This window comes from Thermobia domestica, chromosome 13 (assembly GCF_964235325.1).
Source record: "Thermobia domestica chromosome 13, izTheDome1.hap1.1, whole genome shotgun sequence".
Lineage (NCBI taxonomy): Eukaryota > Metazoa > Arthropoda > Insecta > Zygentoma > Lepismatidae > Thermobia > Thermobia domestica.
In genome coordinates this window covers 178,364,005-178,380,650 of record NC_137466.1, presented here as the reverse complement: position 1 = coordinate 178,380,650, position 16,646 = coordinate 178,364,005, and the positions used below count along the sequence as shown (strand labels likewise).

Here is a 16,646-nt window from a genome sequence, read left to right as displayed (position 1 = left end):
TTTTATTACATTCGCTCAGTCGCGTTTCTTAGTCGGTTACCTAGAGCATTCGAAAACCGACGAGTTATCATCATTGCGAATGATTTCTATAGTAGTTTTTTTTTCTTTATTTCCATAAGTGAAAAGAGAAAAAAAAATGGAAAATTTGCGAGGGAAAGGATAGGAAAGGAAAAGAGACCAAAAAAAGGGAAAATTTACAAATACGAAAAAAAAAACAAACAAAAAAAGCTATAAAAATTTAACAGATGAGTTTGAATCTAGATTGCTTGTTTATTGTGTATTTCTGTGTGTGTGTTTCGTATCTGTGTTCTCTGCGTATTTATGTTTTTACCTATTGGCTTCTTCCTTTTACCTTAGGCGGCTTCTTGTTTCTTGCAGGTTTTCCCTGTATGTTTAGGTTTTTTTTTTTCACCCATATGTTTCATATACATATATATATAATATATATATATATATTGCACTAATGGTTTTCACCTGTGTTTCCACACTAACACTTGTACACCAAAACTAATATTCTTACCACTAATAATCACTGACACTTATTTTTCACCTATATGACTTTCTATTTATATATATATATATATATATATATATATATATATATATATATATATATATATATATATATATATATATATGTAACTTCACCTTGCACCACACGAATTTCTGGCTTAACTTAAGCATTTAGTTTTTCAGCCTGTATGTTTTTCCATTTATTGTTTACTTTCACTCTTCCACATACTAAAAATTTATCTTTTCGTTTAACTCTAATACTGTATTCATTATTTATTTATTTCTTTTAACCGCTCATTTTGCGTTCCTTGGTATCTTGGCTGGTTCTTATAGACCGGGTCCGGGGTCCACTCGGAGCACTTAGTGTGGACCCCGGTCCGTTGTATCCCAGTGCTATCCTCACCAACCTCACCTGGCTCCCGAACGGTAAATGCGGTGTTTTCCATTATGTCCTTTCTTGCCATTACCCTATTCCCTCCCGTGAACCCACCACCACTCTCTACTTCACGCACTCTTCTTCACACACTCTTGCACCGGAATTCCTCTTCCAGTCCCTAGGCTGGAGGTGCATCCATTCATTCAATTTGTTCCCGGTGGGAGACTCGGATTTCCTGTGTTTCCTCTCCTGGAGTCTTTTCTCCGGTCCAGGAACAAGTCTCACATTCGTTCATTTTCTTTCATTCATCACTTTAATTCTCTCCATTGTTTAAATTTCTTCTGTACATATTTCTTCTTATATCTGAGTATTCATTAGTTATTTTTTTCAATTTCTCACAATCTTCCTTACTAGTTAATATTTCTTGTAAAGTCTTGTTTCGAATATCCCTTCTTAAAATCACGTCATCTTCCATTGTTGGGCACCACATAATGTGGTGTTCTGGTGTGCCAATTTCTCCACATTCACAGCTTGGTGTCCGTTTGGATTTTATTTTATACAAGTAATCTTCATACGGTCCATGTCCTGTTAGGAAATGAATTATTCCGTAAGTGGGATTTAAATGTTTTATTTGTAGTCTATCTTTTATGTTTGGAAATATCTGATGTACTCTGTGAGCTCCTTCATACCGTTGCCAATCTTCATTCCAAATTGCTATCATATGATCTTCAATTTCTTTTTCGGTATTTAGTTCTTTATCAAATGTATTCCTGATTTTGTCTAGATTTCCTTTTCTTAACCAATAGTTCGCTGCCCTTTGCAGAGCTATAATATTCATGGGTTTTACTCCTTAATATTATACTTAATGAGCTATGTGATGTTGATGAAAAAGCTCCACTTAATCTTATTAGTATGTTTCTTTGTGGTCTATTTAATCTATTCTTATATGTTTTATTTTCTAATGTTCTCCCAATCCAAACACTTGATGCATATGTTATTGCAGCTGCTAAAATGGTTTCTTGGTACAAATTTATTATTTTCAATGGTAGTTTGTATTTGTTTCTAGCTATCGTAATTAATTTATTTGCTATGCTGTTCCCTCTAGTTGTTATATATTTCAAATGTGCATCAAAATTTAATTTTTCATCTAATATTATTCCCAGATATCTTATCTTTTGTTCTCTTTTTATGTTTATATTATTTAGCTTTATTATTGGGTTTCGTTGTAACTTTGTTCCAAAAATTAGGTATTTAGTTTTGCTCGTTGATAGTTTCAGTTTACTGTCTTTGCTCCACTTGTCTAATTGTTCTATTATTTTTGCAGCTTTAATTTCTAATTCTCTTCTGCTATTTCCACTTGCTGTTATTGTAATATTGTCGGCAAATGCAACAACTATGTCCACTTCCTGTATCTTGTTTAATACTTCCAAGCATGGTTGTAGCTCAATGTCCCATAAAGTTGGTCCCAGGATAGAACCTTGTGGGCAACCTTTCTCGGTCTCAATTTCTATGTCTCCTTCTTCGTTCGGTATTATGATTTGCCTGTTTAATAAGTAATTTCTTATTAAGTTTATTATGTATTTAGGCAAATTTAATTTTCTGATATTTTCTAGAAGAGAGGGAAACCAAAGATTGTCAAAAGCTCCTTCAATATCTATAAAGAGTGCTAAGACATATTTTCGTTCGTACCTTTTTTCCTTTATATTACACTGGTCTACATATCAAATTTTTTTTTTCTGCTGACTGAGGTATTTGACTTGTTTTTTTAAAAATCGAGGTCGCTGATTCCAGTGGGGTAGTTAGTTTTTGCCTATCACGTCAGAATTTTACACAATCTGATCATACTTACACTGACAGAATTTCTTATTTGTTCCATATATCTTAGTAAGAAACTTGTACTATTGCTTTAATATTAAATATAAATACGGAACAAGTTACGATAAAGTTACTGATACCCACCTACATATATCATACTATATATATATATATACGATTTGATGTTTATGGTTCCAGAATATTACGTATGGAGTAGTTTTACGAACCTATTTGTCATAATGAATTTAGACTTGATAGAAAATTAAGCAAATCCAATACATTTTAAATTTCATTTACGACCTCAAGCTGATAAATGCACACAACCAAATAACACAGCGTGCTTACCTATTTAGGCAAAAATTTTCGTTTCTTTGATTTTCTGGAGTAAGTGGCGTCCGGAACGTCACGCTGCAAGCACCAGCGATGGTCCGCCATCATGTTTTCGTTCCACCTTCCCTGGTACCGGTTCTTCATGGTTTTGATATCCTGGTGAAATCGTTCACCCTGTTCTTCACTAAGGGCACCAAGATTGGAAGGAAAATAGTCTAGACGACTGGTAGGAAGTGAAGCTTCATACTCATATGTACTCCTAACTTCTGAAATGTGGCCAACAAATTGTCAACAAGTTCCTCGTAGTTGTCCGCTTTAAAATTTCCAAGAAAGTTTGTAACAACGGCACAAAGAGCATCCCATGCATCTCTTTCTGTGGGGTTCATGGTTTGCAAGAACTCATTAGCAACCTTATCTGGGGGTCGTCAAAAATACCAGCTTTCATTTTCTTCTGTGTCAATGCAGGAAATTTCGAGCAAATGTATTTGAAGCAAGCACCATCCTGATTCGAAGATTTTACATACTGTTTTATTAATCCCAGCTTTATGTGTAGTGGAGGGAGTAACACTTTCTTAGGGTCAACAAGCGGTTCATTCTGGATTATTTTCACTCCCACTTCAAAATCTACTCTGGCAGGCCACAATCTTCGTACCCAGTGTTCATTCCTTGCACGGCTGTCCCATAAACAAATAAAGCAAAGATGACCAACAGGAATGGATGCCAACTTATTGCTATTATGCAGCAATACACACTTTAAACTTCTCTTCGAAGAGTTAATAAATAGCCTCCATTAATTCGCATCATAATCATATTCCATAGCTTCAATTAGTCTTTTTATATCTGAACAATACACAAGTTCTTCATATTTTTGAAAATATTGTAATAGATGCTTCTCTTTGTCCCGATATACGATAGTTTTCTTGGTGCAACATATTCCTTTCTTTCAGTCTTGAACACAGCAATTTTGCTGATGCTTTTGGTAGAGCAAGGTTGCGAATTAAATCATTTAATTCTGATTGAGAGAAGGGTTTGCATGAATTGCATTCATCAGACACCACAAAATCCTCGTCACTACGTTCTGTATTGTGTTGACAGGGCAATCGTCATCATCACTGGAATTTGCAAACGTGCTGCATGTAGGGATGGGAATTTCATTACTGTGAGGAACAGGTCTTCTAGCAGAGTAAAGATCAGGATACTGAATAGTATGTTTAGATTTCCTGCTCTCGCCGCACCATTGGGATTCCAAAACTAAGGCTTGATCTTCGACCCTTGCTCCATTGTCTGAGATTTTCTACACAAGTCCTGCATACTTTATGTGGTGCCCATGGTTTATCTTGGTCGCCCAATTGAATTCCGAAATATGCATGATACACTTTTCGTATAAATTCCGAAATATTTGTTCGTTGTTTCGGGGTTGTGAAAGAACCACAAATATAGCAAAATATATCCGGATCGTTCTTACACTTTCTACGAATAGATGTAATGTTATTTAAACTCGGTACAGCTGCCAACTTGATCAGAATGTGTGTAGTCTACACTACAATAGCTGTAATCCTGTAGATATTACTACACCAATACAGCGCACCAATACTAGAAATAACCAGATCAGTAAATGTTTGCAAAATTTCTACAAAATTCTAGCACACCTTTCGCAATCTATTAACTCGCCATGTTTTCCATAAGCAAAGAGTGCCGCGTAATTCGTCACCCTGCATAAAAATTCAGCAGTACCTGCGAGTGCTCCTTTATTTCAACCCTTTACATACGTAATATCCTCTTCAATTTTAATTCAACATGATATTTCTAACTCGTAAAAATAAAATTAAACGTAAGAGTAAATGTGCTGCCATCTTGTGACATCTTGTAGAACTACGTTACGATTAATGGTTCTAAAGTATACATGAAATATTAGATAAAATTTCATTTTGTGAAAATACCTGACGTGATAGAGAAAAACGGATTTCATTTTTGGATTTAGCACACTCGAATTATTAAAGAACAGCTGATAACCTCCAGTCAGCAAAATTGATGTAGACCAGTGTTATCTACTAATCTATTTATAGCGTCTTCTGTTGATTTTCCAGTTCTAAAACCATATTGCAATTGATCGTCCTTAATGTCTCTATATTTTTGTAACCTGTTTAGTATTATTCTTTCAAAAATTTTGGAAATGTTTTTAAGCAAGCAAATGGGTCTATAAGATCCAACTTCTGAGGCGTCCTTTTCTGGTCCTTTAGATAGGATACTTAACTTTGAAACTTTCCAGGTATCTGGGAAAAGTTGCTTCTTAAGTAACCAGTTAAATAGTTTAGCTAGATATGGTGTCCAAATATCTTTTGCCTTTTTGTATATTTCATTCTTTAGTCCATCTATTCCTGGTGCTTTTTTGTTTTTAAGTTTCTTCATTATCTTTTCCATCTCCTCATTTGTTACCAGATCTTCTTCAGGTACAGTATCAATGGTTTCCTCCATCATTTTGTTTCTTAACTCGATGTTACTTTCCGTATCTGTCTCCTTTATATCCTTTGGGAAGAACTTATTTGCTAATGCCGTTAATGTTTCCTCTTTGTTCGTAGTTAGCATTCCATCAGGTTTTTTAACTGTGCTCAATATTAGAGGGTTGACTTTTTGTGTAATTAGTTTGTAGGGTGTTCCCCATGGGTCTACTTCTATATTCTTTTTTAGGAATAAATCCCAACTTTTCTTTTTTGCCTCTAATAGTTCTTCTTTGTATTCCCTTTTAGCAATTCTGTATTTTTCCAATCTCCTTTCCTTCAGAATGGGATGAAGTGTTGATTGGTAGCTTTTTCTTGCTGATGTTGCTATTCGTTTGCAACATGAGCATATAAGTTTATTGTGAAACTACACCTAACAGCGCAGGGAATCAACATAACGTCTAAGTGGCACGAATCACGCCAGAAGAAACCTCGGCGTCCCCCCTGCACACTTATTTTGGAGCAAAAGACTTCGTCGTTTCACAATAAACTTACATGCTCATGTTGCAGTTTTTTTTTGCTGCGGACTGTACAATTGTTGATAATTTAGATCAACTTTAAGTCTAAAAGAAACCGATGAAATGTAAGTGTCACTGTTAATATAAAACAAATTGAAAATTTTCGGAAAATGTATCGGTAAATATCGGTGTCCATTTGCCGATACCGATATATCGGTACATTCCTATCGTGAAACTACGAATACAACTACTAACTTCTTTCACCGTGTAAATAATGTTTCGAGACACGATTTTATTTTTCTCAGGAATAAGCTAGTCTCGACTCGCTTTCTGGCGTGGAAATTTATTTTACTTTCGCGATAGTATTCGCCCTGGAAAATGGAATTTTGCAAATACCTTAATGTGTGTACCTTATAGTTAATACAAAGTAATTAAGACATTGTTACAAGAAATTCCAAATTAATAAATAGCAGGCTGAGAATGAGTATATACGCTATATTATTGTGTCTTAAGCGCGCGATCGTGTTTCATCATTTACGTTTTTTAGTTCAGCGTCTTCATTTCTTGTCCTAGAAACTTAACGATGCTTAAACGCCTTGTCAGAATACAAAAACTAATTGTGTCTTGAAAAGGAAAAGAATTTACAAATGCAAGTTGATTTATGCAATGGATCGAGGCAGAGTACGTGGCAGAAGAAAAATATTTAATGCAGTCGTCAACAAAAGGCTTCTATTTAGGACAGCATATGTTGTATAGAAAGGCAGCCGAGAGGCGAAGTGCATAATAAAAGCTTTCTGCTGGTTTAGCGAATTGTTCAAATTGCAGAGGTAGGATCGAAAGTGAAAAGGTGTATAGTTGTGATGTTTCGTGTTCGTTGTATTTGTTCCTGTGCAGATAACAAGCATGACAATTTCTAGAAATTCCAAGACCATGTTCAATTTTTCCTGGTTGTTGGATAGTTCTTTAGCATTGATTCAGGAAGTACTAGGTGACAAATTTTTTGCTCGCTGCAACATTTGCTGGAGCTTCTTTTCGTGAGTAATATAGGATGGCAAGCGGTAGTAAGTCACATGAAAGGTATTCGTATGCAGATGGCCACGTCCATTTCAGTATTAATAACAGTTATGCCATTGTGAATCAAGAAAACAAGACAGTTCCTTCTGACTTGTAATGTCATCTTGTATCTCATTTGTACAGAGCTTAATGTTTCTGGTGATATTGCGTGTTCAAATGTGGATTTTCCGATGCAAGTGGGTACGAGTTCGGGGATGAAGTAGTTCACAAGGATTCTTAGTAAAAGGGCATTACAAAAGGAGAATTATTATGGTGTGTTCAAAGTGTAAGACATACACAGGTGCTCAAGATGAGAGTATCACTTATGTTCGCAGATAGCGAGATTGCCATGATAAAATAGCGTATACTTTAGTTTATGGGTTATCACCATACTTGAGAAATGAACTATTTCAATTGTTGAAAGAGACTTTAAAAAAGTGCGATTCTGAAGTGCCGTAAAAGGGTAGATGTGCACACAGTTTTTGGCATAGGCATTTTTAGGGAAGTGTACAACTTCTGACCTTTTAGTCGCTGTCAAGGAGACGCTTTCACCCTTGAACTTAAAAAGGATAATTCAAATTTCAGTGGATGGCCCTAAAGTAAACTTTCCATTGTTGCTTATCTTCAAGTCAGATATCAAGACGACGCCAAATGATCGTGTAATATTTGATATAGGAAGCTGTGTTTTCTTACTTTGAATAGAGCATTTAACGCTGCAGTTGAAGTAACAAACTGGAGAATCGTTCAGTTTCTAAGGGTACTGCATAACTTATTTAAGGATGTTCCAGCACATCGTGCCGAGTACACTCCTGTAGGGGCTTAAAAAACGTTCCAGTGATGTTTTGTTCTGTTTTGGCTTGAAAATAGTATTGTTGCTCAGCAAGCCATTGACATTTATCCGTATATTTTGCAGTATATTCAACGTGTCAGGAAGAACAAGGAAGTTCTGAGCTTTACGAGCTGTCAGACGATCAAGCTGGCAAGAGATGTTGGAAGAGGATAAAATGTTTATTCCTAAACTTCCTTACTGAATTTCAGATTGATTTTCCTGTCAGTCCATTTCTTTATAACACTTTATCGGATGTGATAAAAAAAAAGTGTTAAAAAATGTTTGATTTTTTAAAAAGAAATTCAGAAGACACCAACACGGGAAATTGGATACATATTTCCAAAGTGATAATTTTAAGTTTAATCAGTAAATTATTCGTCTTTCAAATGAAACTAAAAGGAACAAAATATCTTGAACCGTTCCGCGAATAGAGTATTTGAACACCATTTTTGGTGGTCTTTATCTCGGACTAGGAATTTTTAAGGCGAAACAAAAGAATGGGGGTATTATACTTTGTCCTGAAATTTCTGTTTTGGATTCACTGTCTCCTGGATGGAGATGCTGCAAACGTTGAACATGAAATGGATAAAGCCCATCTCCTCCTTGAAGCCGACGCGAAATCTTTCTAACACTTGTTGTTGGACACTACTGCACAGTCTTAATGTCTTCATCTGAGTCAGATTTGTATCGTAAAGCCCGCTCCGGTGCTACCGGTACACTGAGAGGCTCTCTAGTCTCAAGTGTTAATCATACACGCGTGGATTGAGAACTCTATGATTAAGACATCTTCAGCAGTATTCGTGTACCGCAGCTGTGCAATTACCATCACAAACCCCATAGACGTATAGCATATTCGCATACTCAGCATGTATGAATATGAACAGCATTTTACTGTAAACTTATTATCTGCCACTTTAGTAATCCTGAAATAAATGTATAAAACACTTCCTTACTGTCACTATCTGTACCTAGTAGCTCACAAACTAGTTGAGTTGATTTTGAGTTTAACGTCCCTTCCAGCAGCGAGGCTATATGAGACGGGACCTACTGGTTAATGTGGGATCCGAACCACATGAGCTCTCGCCGGGAATCGAACCCGAATCTCCCACACCAAAGGTGCGTACGCTAAGCGCTTAGCCACGAAGGAGCTCGCTCACAAACTAGATTTAACAGTATCTGAACTAGGGATTGGTAAAACCGGTTTCTGGAAAAACCGAAAACCGACATTTCGGTTTTATCCAAAACCAGTTCCGTTTTCACCGAAACTGGTTTCGGTGAAAACTTTGGAAAACACATAAAATTATTACTGTGGAAACAGAATCGGTTTCCGGAGAACAACGAAACATTATTCTGGTCTGAAATAGAATCAATTTTGGAAAAAAAAAACTGGTTTTGAAAAAAACCGAAACCCGATCCGGTGAAAAGCCGAACCGGGTTTGGAAAAAATCGAAACCGGTTTCGGTGAAAAACAGTTTTTGAAAATTCTCAAAAACCGGTTTCAGTGTTTGTAAAAACTGGAAACCGAAAACCCGTTTTTTGGGCCCACCACTAATCTCTGCTGCACATCATGTTTAAATGAAGAATGTAGTACGTATTTTGCTCTAACAAACAAGCAGGAGTGATACCATATCATGATAGACCACGTTCAGATATATAAAGTGTTTGTGTATAATACAAATAGTAGTTATTTCACAAATTCTTCCGATGTACTATGTTGGGTGAATTAGTGTAGTCTGTTTTGTGGTGTACATGACTGCATGTTTTATTTTACTGCCATCTGTTCACAAACGTAAATGATGATTGTGTACACCTGTCGAAACATTAGGACAACTATTTTACATTGTTCTCTGTATTTTAGTGTTCGGATGTATTTGTAATGATGTTTCGATTATACTGTTACTGTAAATTAATTATTATTGCAATGCAATAAATAATTATTGAATTAAAAATTATTAGTAAATAACCTTATTGTAAACAGTCGCAAGGCTCAAGCAACATTGCTTTTACCAGCATACAGTTAGTTTATGATTTTTTCTCAACCACCCTTCATACCAATAACGTGAATTTTTAATAGATTCTCGTATAGTGTGTAGTATTCATCCATTTTTTCTGTTGCACTATTGACAGTGTTTCCACCCAATAACAGGAGATAATTGTAAAAAAAAAAAAAAATGTACACCGTCGGAAAGCGCATTTCATTACCTTTTTTCATCTTTACACCAACTACAGGGAGTGCTATACGCAATTAACTGAAGCTCAGCAAGGGGCTGAAAAGATACCCCCTATGTTGGAAACCATTGGAAATAGACCATATGTTCATATAAACATTTTGGCTTAATATGACCTTATTTTGAATTTAGTAGACAACCTGGTCATTCAACATCTCCAGATAAGTAATCTGGGTCACGGAACCCTCTAAGAAGTACTGACTAAATATGTGTTGTTCAATCATTCCCGCTCAAAGCATGATGTGCGGAGGATTGTTCTCAATTTCTTGATAAATATACGAGTTTTCCTTTGCCCATATGAAGACGTTCCTATTCCGCGAACCTCGATAAATAGCACATTCATCAGGGAAAAGAACACACTTTCGAGCAGGAATAGTGAGGAAGGCCTCCAACAAGATCCTGCATGCTTCCTGCCGGCAGTTTAAGACATCGTCGGTTAGACCATTGATGACATTGGCCGCATGTGTGCAACTTTCATTTTCATGTATAGCTGCATTGTATTCCTTGCAATTCCAAGTTCTGCAGAACGCTTTTTGGTCAACTTGGACGGTGAACGCATCACTGACGCACTAACTTCTGCACGTTCCCTTTCTGGTTGATGAACGACCAAAACGAGGGGCATCCAAAACACTTCCTAGGCGAAAAGCTTTCTTCTTCCATGTGATCAAATTCTGACGACTTGATGGCTCCTTACCAAGCTGTTCACGAAACCTATTCATCATATGTTGTTATACGTCAGTTCATGGACCCACTTACTTGCCACTAAACGCTCCTCCAAAGCGAAGTCGCTGATATATGTCATTGTTGTTCATCAAACACTGAAAGGCGAGACAATGCACATACTTAAGTCTTCTCCCTTCGCGGACAGTTATGTGCAGTCACGCGCTAATTCACTGAGGAGCATTGTTGCCATATCAGTGATCAGGATGGGAGGTTCAAATCTTAATATCTTAACATCTTTCCTTGTTACACCCATTTAGTTCAGGTGTAAAGGGACTTTCTGGTCACTGTACATGCATATTAGGTGAGGACCCTTGGTGGAGAAAATTATAGTTGCTTATTATATATAGACCTTGAAATTCGTAAATCGAGAACTGGGGAACCTGTAAAAATCAGGGAATTCGTGCTAGCCAAATATGTGGGAACCTTGATTTTGTGACCTTGACGTAACCGCTTTCTCGAGCTCAGACTTCTTCTGTACCACTAGATATTTTCCTCTGAGCAATATCTTGAGCGACGATCACTTTTGCGAGATAGAATGTCGTATCGCTTTTATTAGAATTCGATCACAAGGTAGCAGTACGTGTGCACATAGCAGAGGTGTCACTGTGAGTAGTTCGAAATTGCTTTGTTGACTCTCAGGCCTGTAGTGTATGCGAGTGGTCATATAGCTCCGAAAATGGCGGCCTTTTGCAACAACTACATTGTGTTCTTCTCGATATTGGTTATAATTATTGCCAAATAAGTAAGTACCATGTGAGAAAAGATTTTCATATGTCTCAGAAAGAAATCACCACATTGTTGAATCGCAACAAAACGAGCACCCTTGTTTTTGCTGAGATCTTCAATAATCAGAATATTACATATCGGAGGTCCAGACATACCCGTAATGTGCAAAAGGTGCAGTGACAAATAGCAAAGGCGGACGTTTCGCTGTTACCGCAAATCTCATAGTTGCCTAAGATTCACAGCTTGTATAGAAGAAAAAGGCTCACTGATCAAATGCTAGGTCCTTTATATATGGAAAACAGCAGTCGAAAGCTGTACAAACATCGCTACAGGGGACTACTGGAATAACTTTCGACAAAGCTTGGGTTTACTTGTTGGGATGTCATTGTTTTATTTTTTCTTTACAGTCATTTACTGTCGTATATGTGGTTTAGAGGTGGTTGTGATTGGGTACGCAAATGTACTGAAAGTTTCCACGCGGTTTGTTTTTTGTGGTTACTTCTGTAATGGAAAATTTCCTCCACACAAAATGACCAAAGAAGTTAAAGTTAATGCAACCTATTGTCCGAAGAACATTTGGTGCCATTTTACAGCCATAATACTCCATCATTATATAATAGCAATACGTATCGTTTTTGTCATTTACTGGAACAAGATGTCCCGTCATGCCAAAAAGTCTGCGGTGCCGTACATGGATCGAATGATACGTGTTATGGGAATTTATGCTTCTGTTATGGACATTCCTTGAATCCTGATGCTTTTCTCATTAATTTTTATGGGTTCTGTTGTTGAAACGAACGTTAGGATGTTGACGGCAGCATACACCTCCATTATCTTTGAATTCTCTAAGAAGAATGGAACAGACCTGATCAAAATATCCTTCAACGCAGTCTCCTTCAGTGGAAACTCAAATACAAGGCGATAGGCTACGGACAAGGGTTTCATATCGAGCACAATTGTTAGTAGTATCACAGTATTTCTTGGGAGATACGAGTGACAACTTCATTGCCATCAACATGAAACGATCTTCTGTGTTTGCCAAAGACATTCAATGGACATGAGGATGTTTTCCGCAATAGATTCTATAGTCATAAACTTCGAAATGAAGTTTTAGTGGTCTTGGCATCCACTGCAGAACGAGATCATGAATACCTGGTACCATTTCAGCGTTCGTACCACGGACTGTCACTGTCATAACAAAGAATCAGCTAAGCCCATTTACACAGTGCCAGTTGTAATTTTTCGCCGTACTGGACTGGGGCATGTTCCTTACATAATGGTTTTGTTTTGCGTTCTTTATGAGTCGAAGGATCAGTTTCTAGTTCTTGGTACCATACATAGTATGTGACAACAATGAATACTTCAGAATAATTTGTTGAATTCATTGTTGCAGGAATATGGCGTGAACGTCCTGAGCAATCCGGCCAACTTTGGCAATTAATAATAGCGCCGTGCGGTGAAAGAAATCGGAAGTTACACTTGGGCCATTCAAAAAAAGAGAAAAAAAAAGGCTTAAAGATGTTTAAAATATTCGTAAAATTGGGTAAAGCATCAAAGAAAAAAATATCTAAAAAGATAAAATAGCATTTACACTTGTTCTATTTTGTAAATAAATATTTTCGTTAGATGTCTTCTTTTTTACTTAATGGAATATGGTAACCTTGGTCGGATGCTTTTTTTTTTTCTTTCTTTCTTCATGAAATTTTGTAATCCTGGCATATCTCGACAGTTCACTGCTACTTTCAGCATGTTTTGTGTGTGTATATGTATGTAATTGTATTCTCATTATTTCTTCATAAGTAATTCATTTTACATGTATATACATTTATGTAATTACGAAATTTTGATCTCTTTAAGGCCCATGACAGTCCGGTACGAACGATGGTTTGGTCTCACAATGACGTGTGGATGGTAACAGGTGACCATAGTGGATACGTCAAATACTGGCAGTCCAATATGAATAATGTGAAGATGTTCCAGGCACATAAGGAAGCAATTCGTGGGCTCAGGTACTTGGAATTCGGCCTGAAAATTTGGTGGCTGTTATTTCTATTTATAATAAAAATAGTGCAATTTATTTTACATCTTCCCATGTCCATTGCTATTTTACAAATAAATAAAGGTGTTAGGTATCCCCACTTCCTTACCCGCAAAATAAATAAAGCAAACCCTTATTCCTTTTGGTAACATAAATAAAAACATTTTTCAAGGGAAAATATAATAAAATATATCTTTTAAGTGTTTAAATATATATATTTAAAGAATGTTAAATATTTTTAAGAAATGTAAATATATTTTGGAATTTTGCATTTGTATGTAGTAAAATGGTCTTGTTACAAAAATAAGGTTATTTTGGTATGTGAAAGAACTGCATGTTCCATCTGTAAAGAAAGATTTGTAGATACACACAATCATAATAAAGTAACACATATTTTGATATTTCAAATTTAACTTGTAATGTTTGAAAAGATTAAAAAAAAAAAAAAAAAAAAAAAAAACGTTATATGAAAGATAATAAAGATTTATTTTTCTGAGAATTTGGGCTGTTTCAAATGTGTATCTGGCATTCTTGTGGTTTCCAAAATACAGTGGAAAGGAGAAAGAATGCTTGTTAGAAACACATGCACACATGTTTAGTTAAGTGGAGAAAGTATTTGTGTGACATAGGCATTTTTTCCCCTTAGGAGAATGGGTGGGATTGCGAGATTTTGTATTTGAAGTTAATTTGTTTCACATATGTAACAACCACATAAGAAAGGCAATCTTCATTGAAACCCTTGTTTAATATTTGATAATAAGAGGAAATATTGAATCCTATATCGCACCAATCCCTCTACAGGTGTAAATTTAATGATATACAAAGATAATTTTTAAAAAAGTGCACGACTGGACCGGCAATCGAACCCCGGTGTCGTGCTTACTGTACCAGTGCGTTAACTACTACGTTATCACTGCGCTCCGTGAACAAAAATATATTCTAATCTTGAAATCGATGCTGAGCCACTCAGACTACATAAACTGTACCACAACTCGTGTTTAGACAACCCACTGTCTATATTACACCATTCACGGTATTATATTATGATATATAAATTCCTCTAGTCGTTTTCTAGTGTAACCTCATGTCCCCGCAGATCGGTAGAGTCATTTATAAATCTCTTCAGATCCTCTCCCCCGAACAAAGAAAAAAGTGTAAGATTGAACTTATGAATTAAATGGGTAAGCCTTAAAAAAAAGTCCGCTATCTTTCGTTTCTGATATTTTTCTGCAATGTTAGGGTTTATCATTCCTTTCCCGTTGTCATCTGAAACTTGGAAATGCTTGGTGAAAGTATGCATAGGAGATGGTGAGAAAACAAAAAGGGAGTAAAAACTTCGTAGATTGTGAGGAAAATCCACCATTAAAGTTTTCAGTGAAGCTTAGCAGATTATAATTGATTATTGTAATGTGACTAATGTCTACTAAAGGAATTAAATTAATGCATAATTACAACTGTTAACTTAAAATTAGAAATGCGTCTAAATATTTATTAATGCCGAAATTTTCATTGGGAACCCACACCTTCATATGTAGATATATATATAATTACAAAAACACACCGTTATTTTAATTCATTACTTCCATTATATAATAAGAGAAAAAAATCATTGCTGGTATGTTCAACCTTAGTTTCAACGTTCTAGAAACGAAATACATATCGCGGTGGGAAGTTTGTAACAATTATAATAGCTTCAAATGGCTGTAGAATTATGTAGTGATCCTGCTTTGTAGGGGGGCGGGGAGCCAGACTCATGTTTATTTGTTTGTCCCTGTAGTTATAATGCGCTTGGGGTCGATATTGCTGCTACACGTAAAAAAGGTGATTTGATTTGGTTTGAGTTATCAGATAGTTGGTATTTTTACAAGGAATTCATCCCCTTACTATGCATACCTTTTCTTGAAATTAAATAAACACTAAAGTAATGCTGCTGGTGGTGGGAAAGCTTTCTTTTTCCTCTTTTTTGAATTTATGGTATATATGTATCTTGCACAGTTTTATCGCATAATTTGAAGCTGCATCCAGAAATCAGCTCCGAGTTTGTGTAATGTATTTTAAGTAATTACTTTATTTTATTTTGCCAATTCATCAGTTCTGTAGAAATTTATCAAATTGAAAGGCAATATCCTAGACACATCGTGGGTTTTTTCGAAGATACTATTGTAGTGTTGTCAGGTCATTATACATTGAATAGAATAAATTCTCTTTGACTTTCCTCGCAGACGTAAATTGACGTAAATTTTATCTGAAAAGTTCGATCTTACAATTTATTGATTTATATTTTGTGTTTACACTTCGCTGAATTGTTTGATAAAGACTTCAATGCTATTTCCCGTAACTCAATGACAAATTACTTTATTTTGTATTTTATTCGTTCTCCCTTCATTTTCGCATGATTTCAATATGCATCAGATTTTCCACGTCTAAATTCTGAACGTGACTGGAATTATTGTGGTCGTTACATTTCAGTGTTCATCACATTAGTCAAAGGGTAAATTTGAAAAGAACCTTTCCCATTCATGTGATGGAGAACATTCAAGCTTATGTCACTTTGTGTTTTGGCTTTCTTCGTGCTTTCTTTTTACTCACATTTCATTTTTATGTATTTGCTTATAGTTATTATCAGTATCCTTTAGCTTACAGAACATAGCAGGACGCTGAACTAAAGAATTGACTTCTCATGAAAATAGTTTGTTACATTTTACTGGCGTTGATTTTTTTTTTTTTTTTTTTTTTTTGTATCTTCTCCGATCTAGACTAATTATTTATTTACGTTTGACAGTTTCCTAATGAAAAAAGTTTTTCATTTACATCGTGAAAATTCTCAAGATTTACCAGCGATTGTGATAGGTTGTTTTGTATGTTAATTTCAACATATAATTCGAGGACGAAGCTCGTAATTAAACTTTTCATCTATAAAGTATACCTTATTTTATAATATTAATTGAATGACACATTGATTTATAAAATTTTTATACTGTTGAAGTACATTGTATAATTGTTAATGCTAGTAAGTGTTACAAAGATAAACATGAGATATTTTTCTAAGTAGTCGTTTT

The 16,646-nt window shown here is 35.6% G+C and overlaps 1 protein-coding gene across 1 annotated transcript in view; it reads left to right on the top strand.

Annotated features, from left to right (window-relative positions):
• Positions 1–16,646, top strand: part of Wdr33 (WD repeat domain 33) — an 82,050-nt gene that overhangs the window by 21,094 nt on the left and 44,310 nt on the right. The window contains exon 4 of the mRNA XM_081736972.1: positions 13,407–13,558. Coding sequence (XP_081593098.1) covers positions 13,407–13,558 — 152 coding nt within the window. The remainder of the gene's footprint in view (positions 1–13,406; positions 13,559–16,646) is intronic.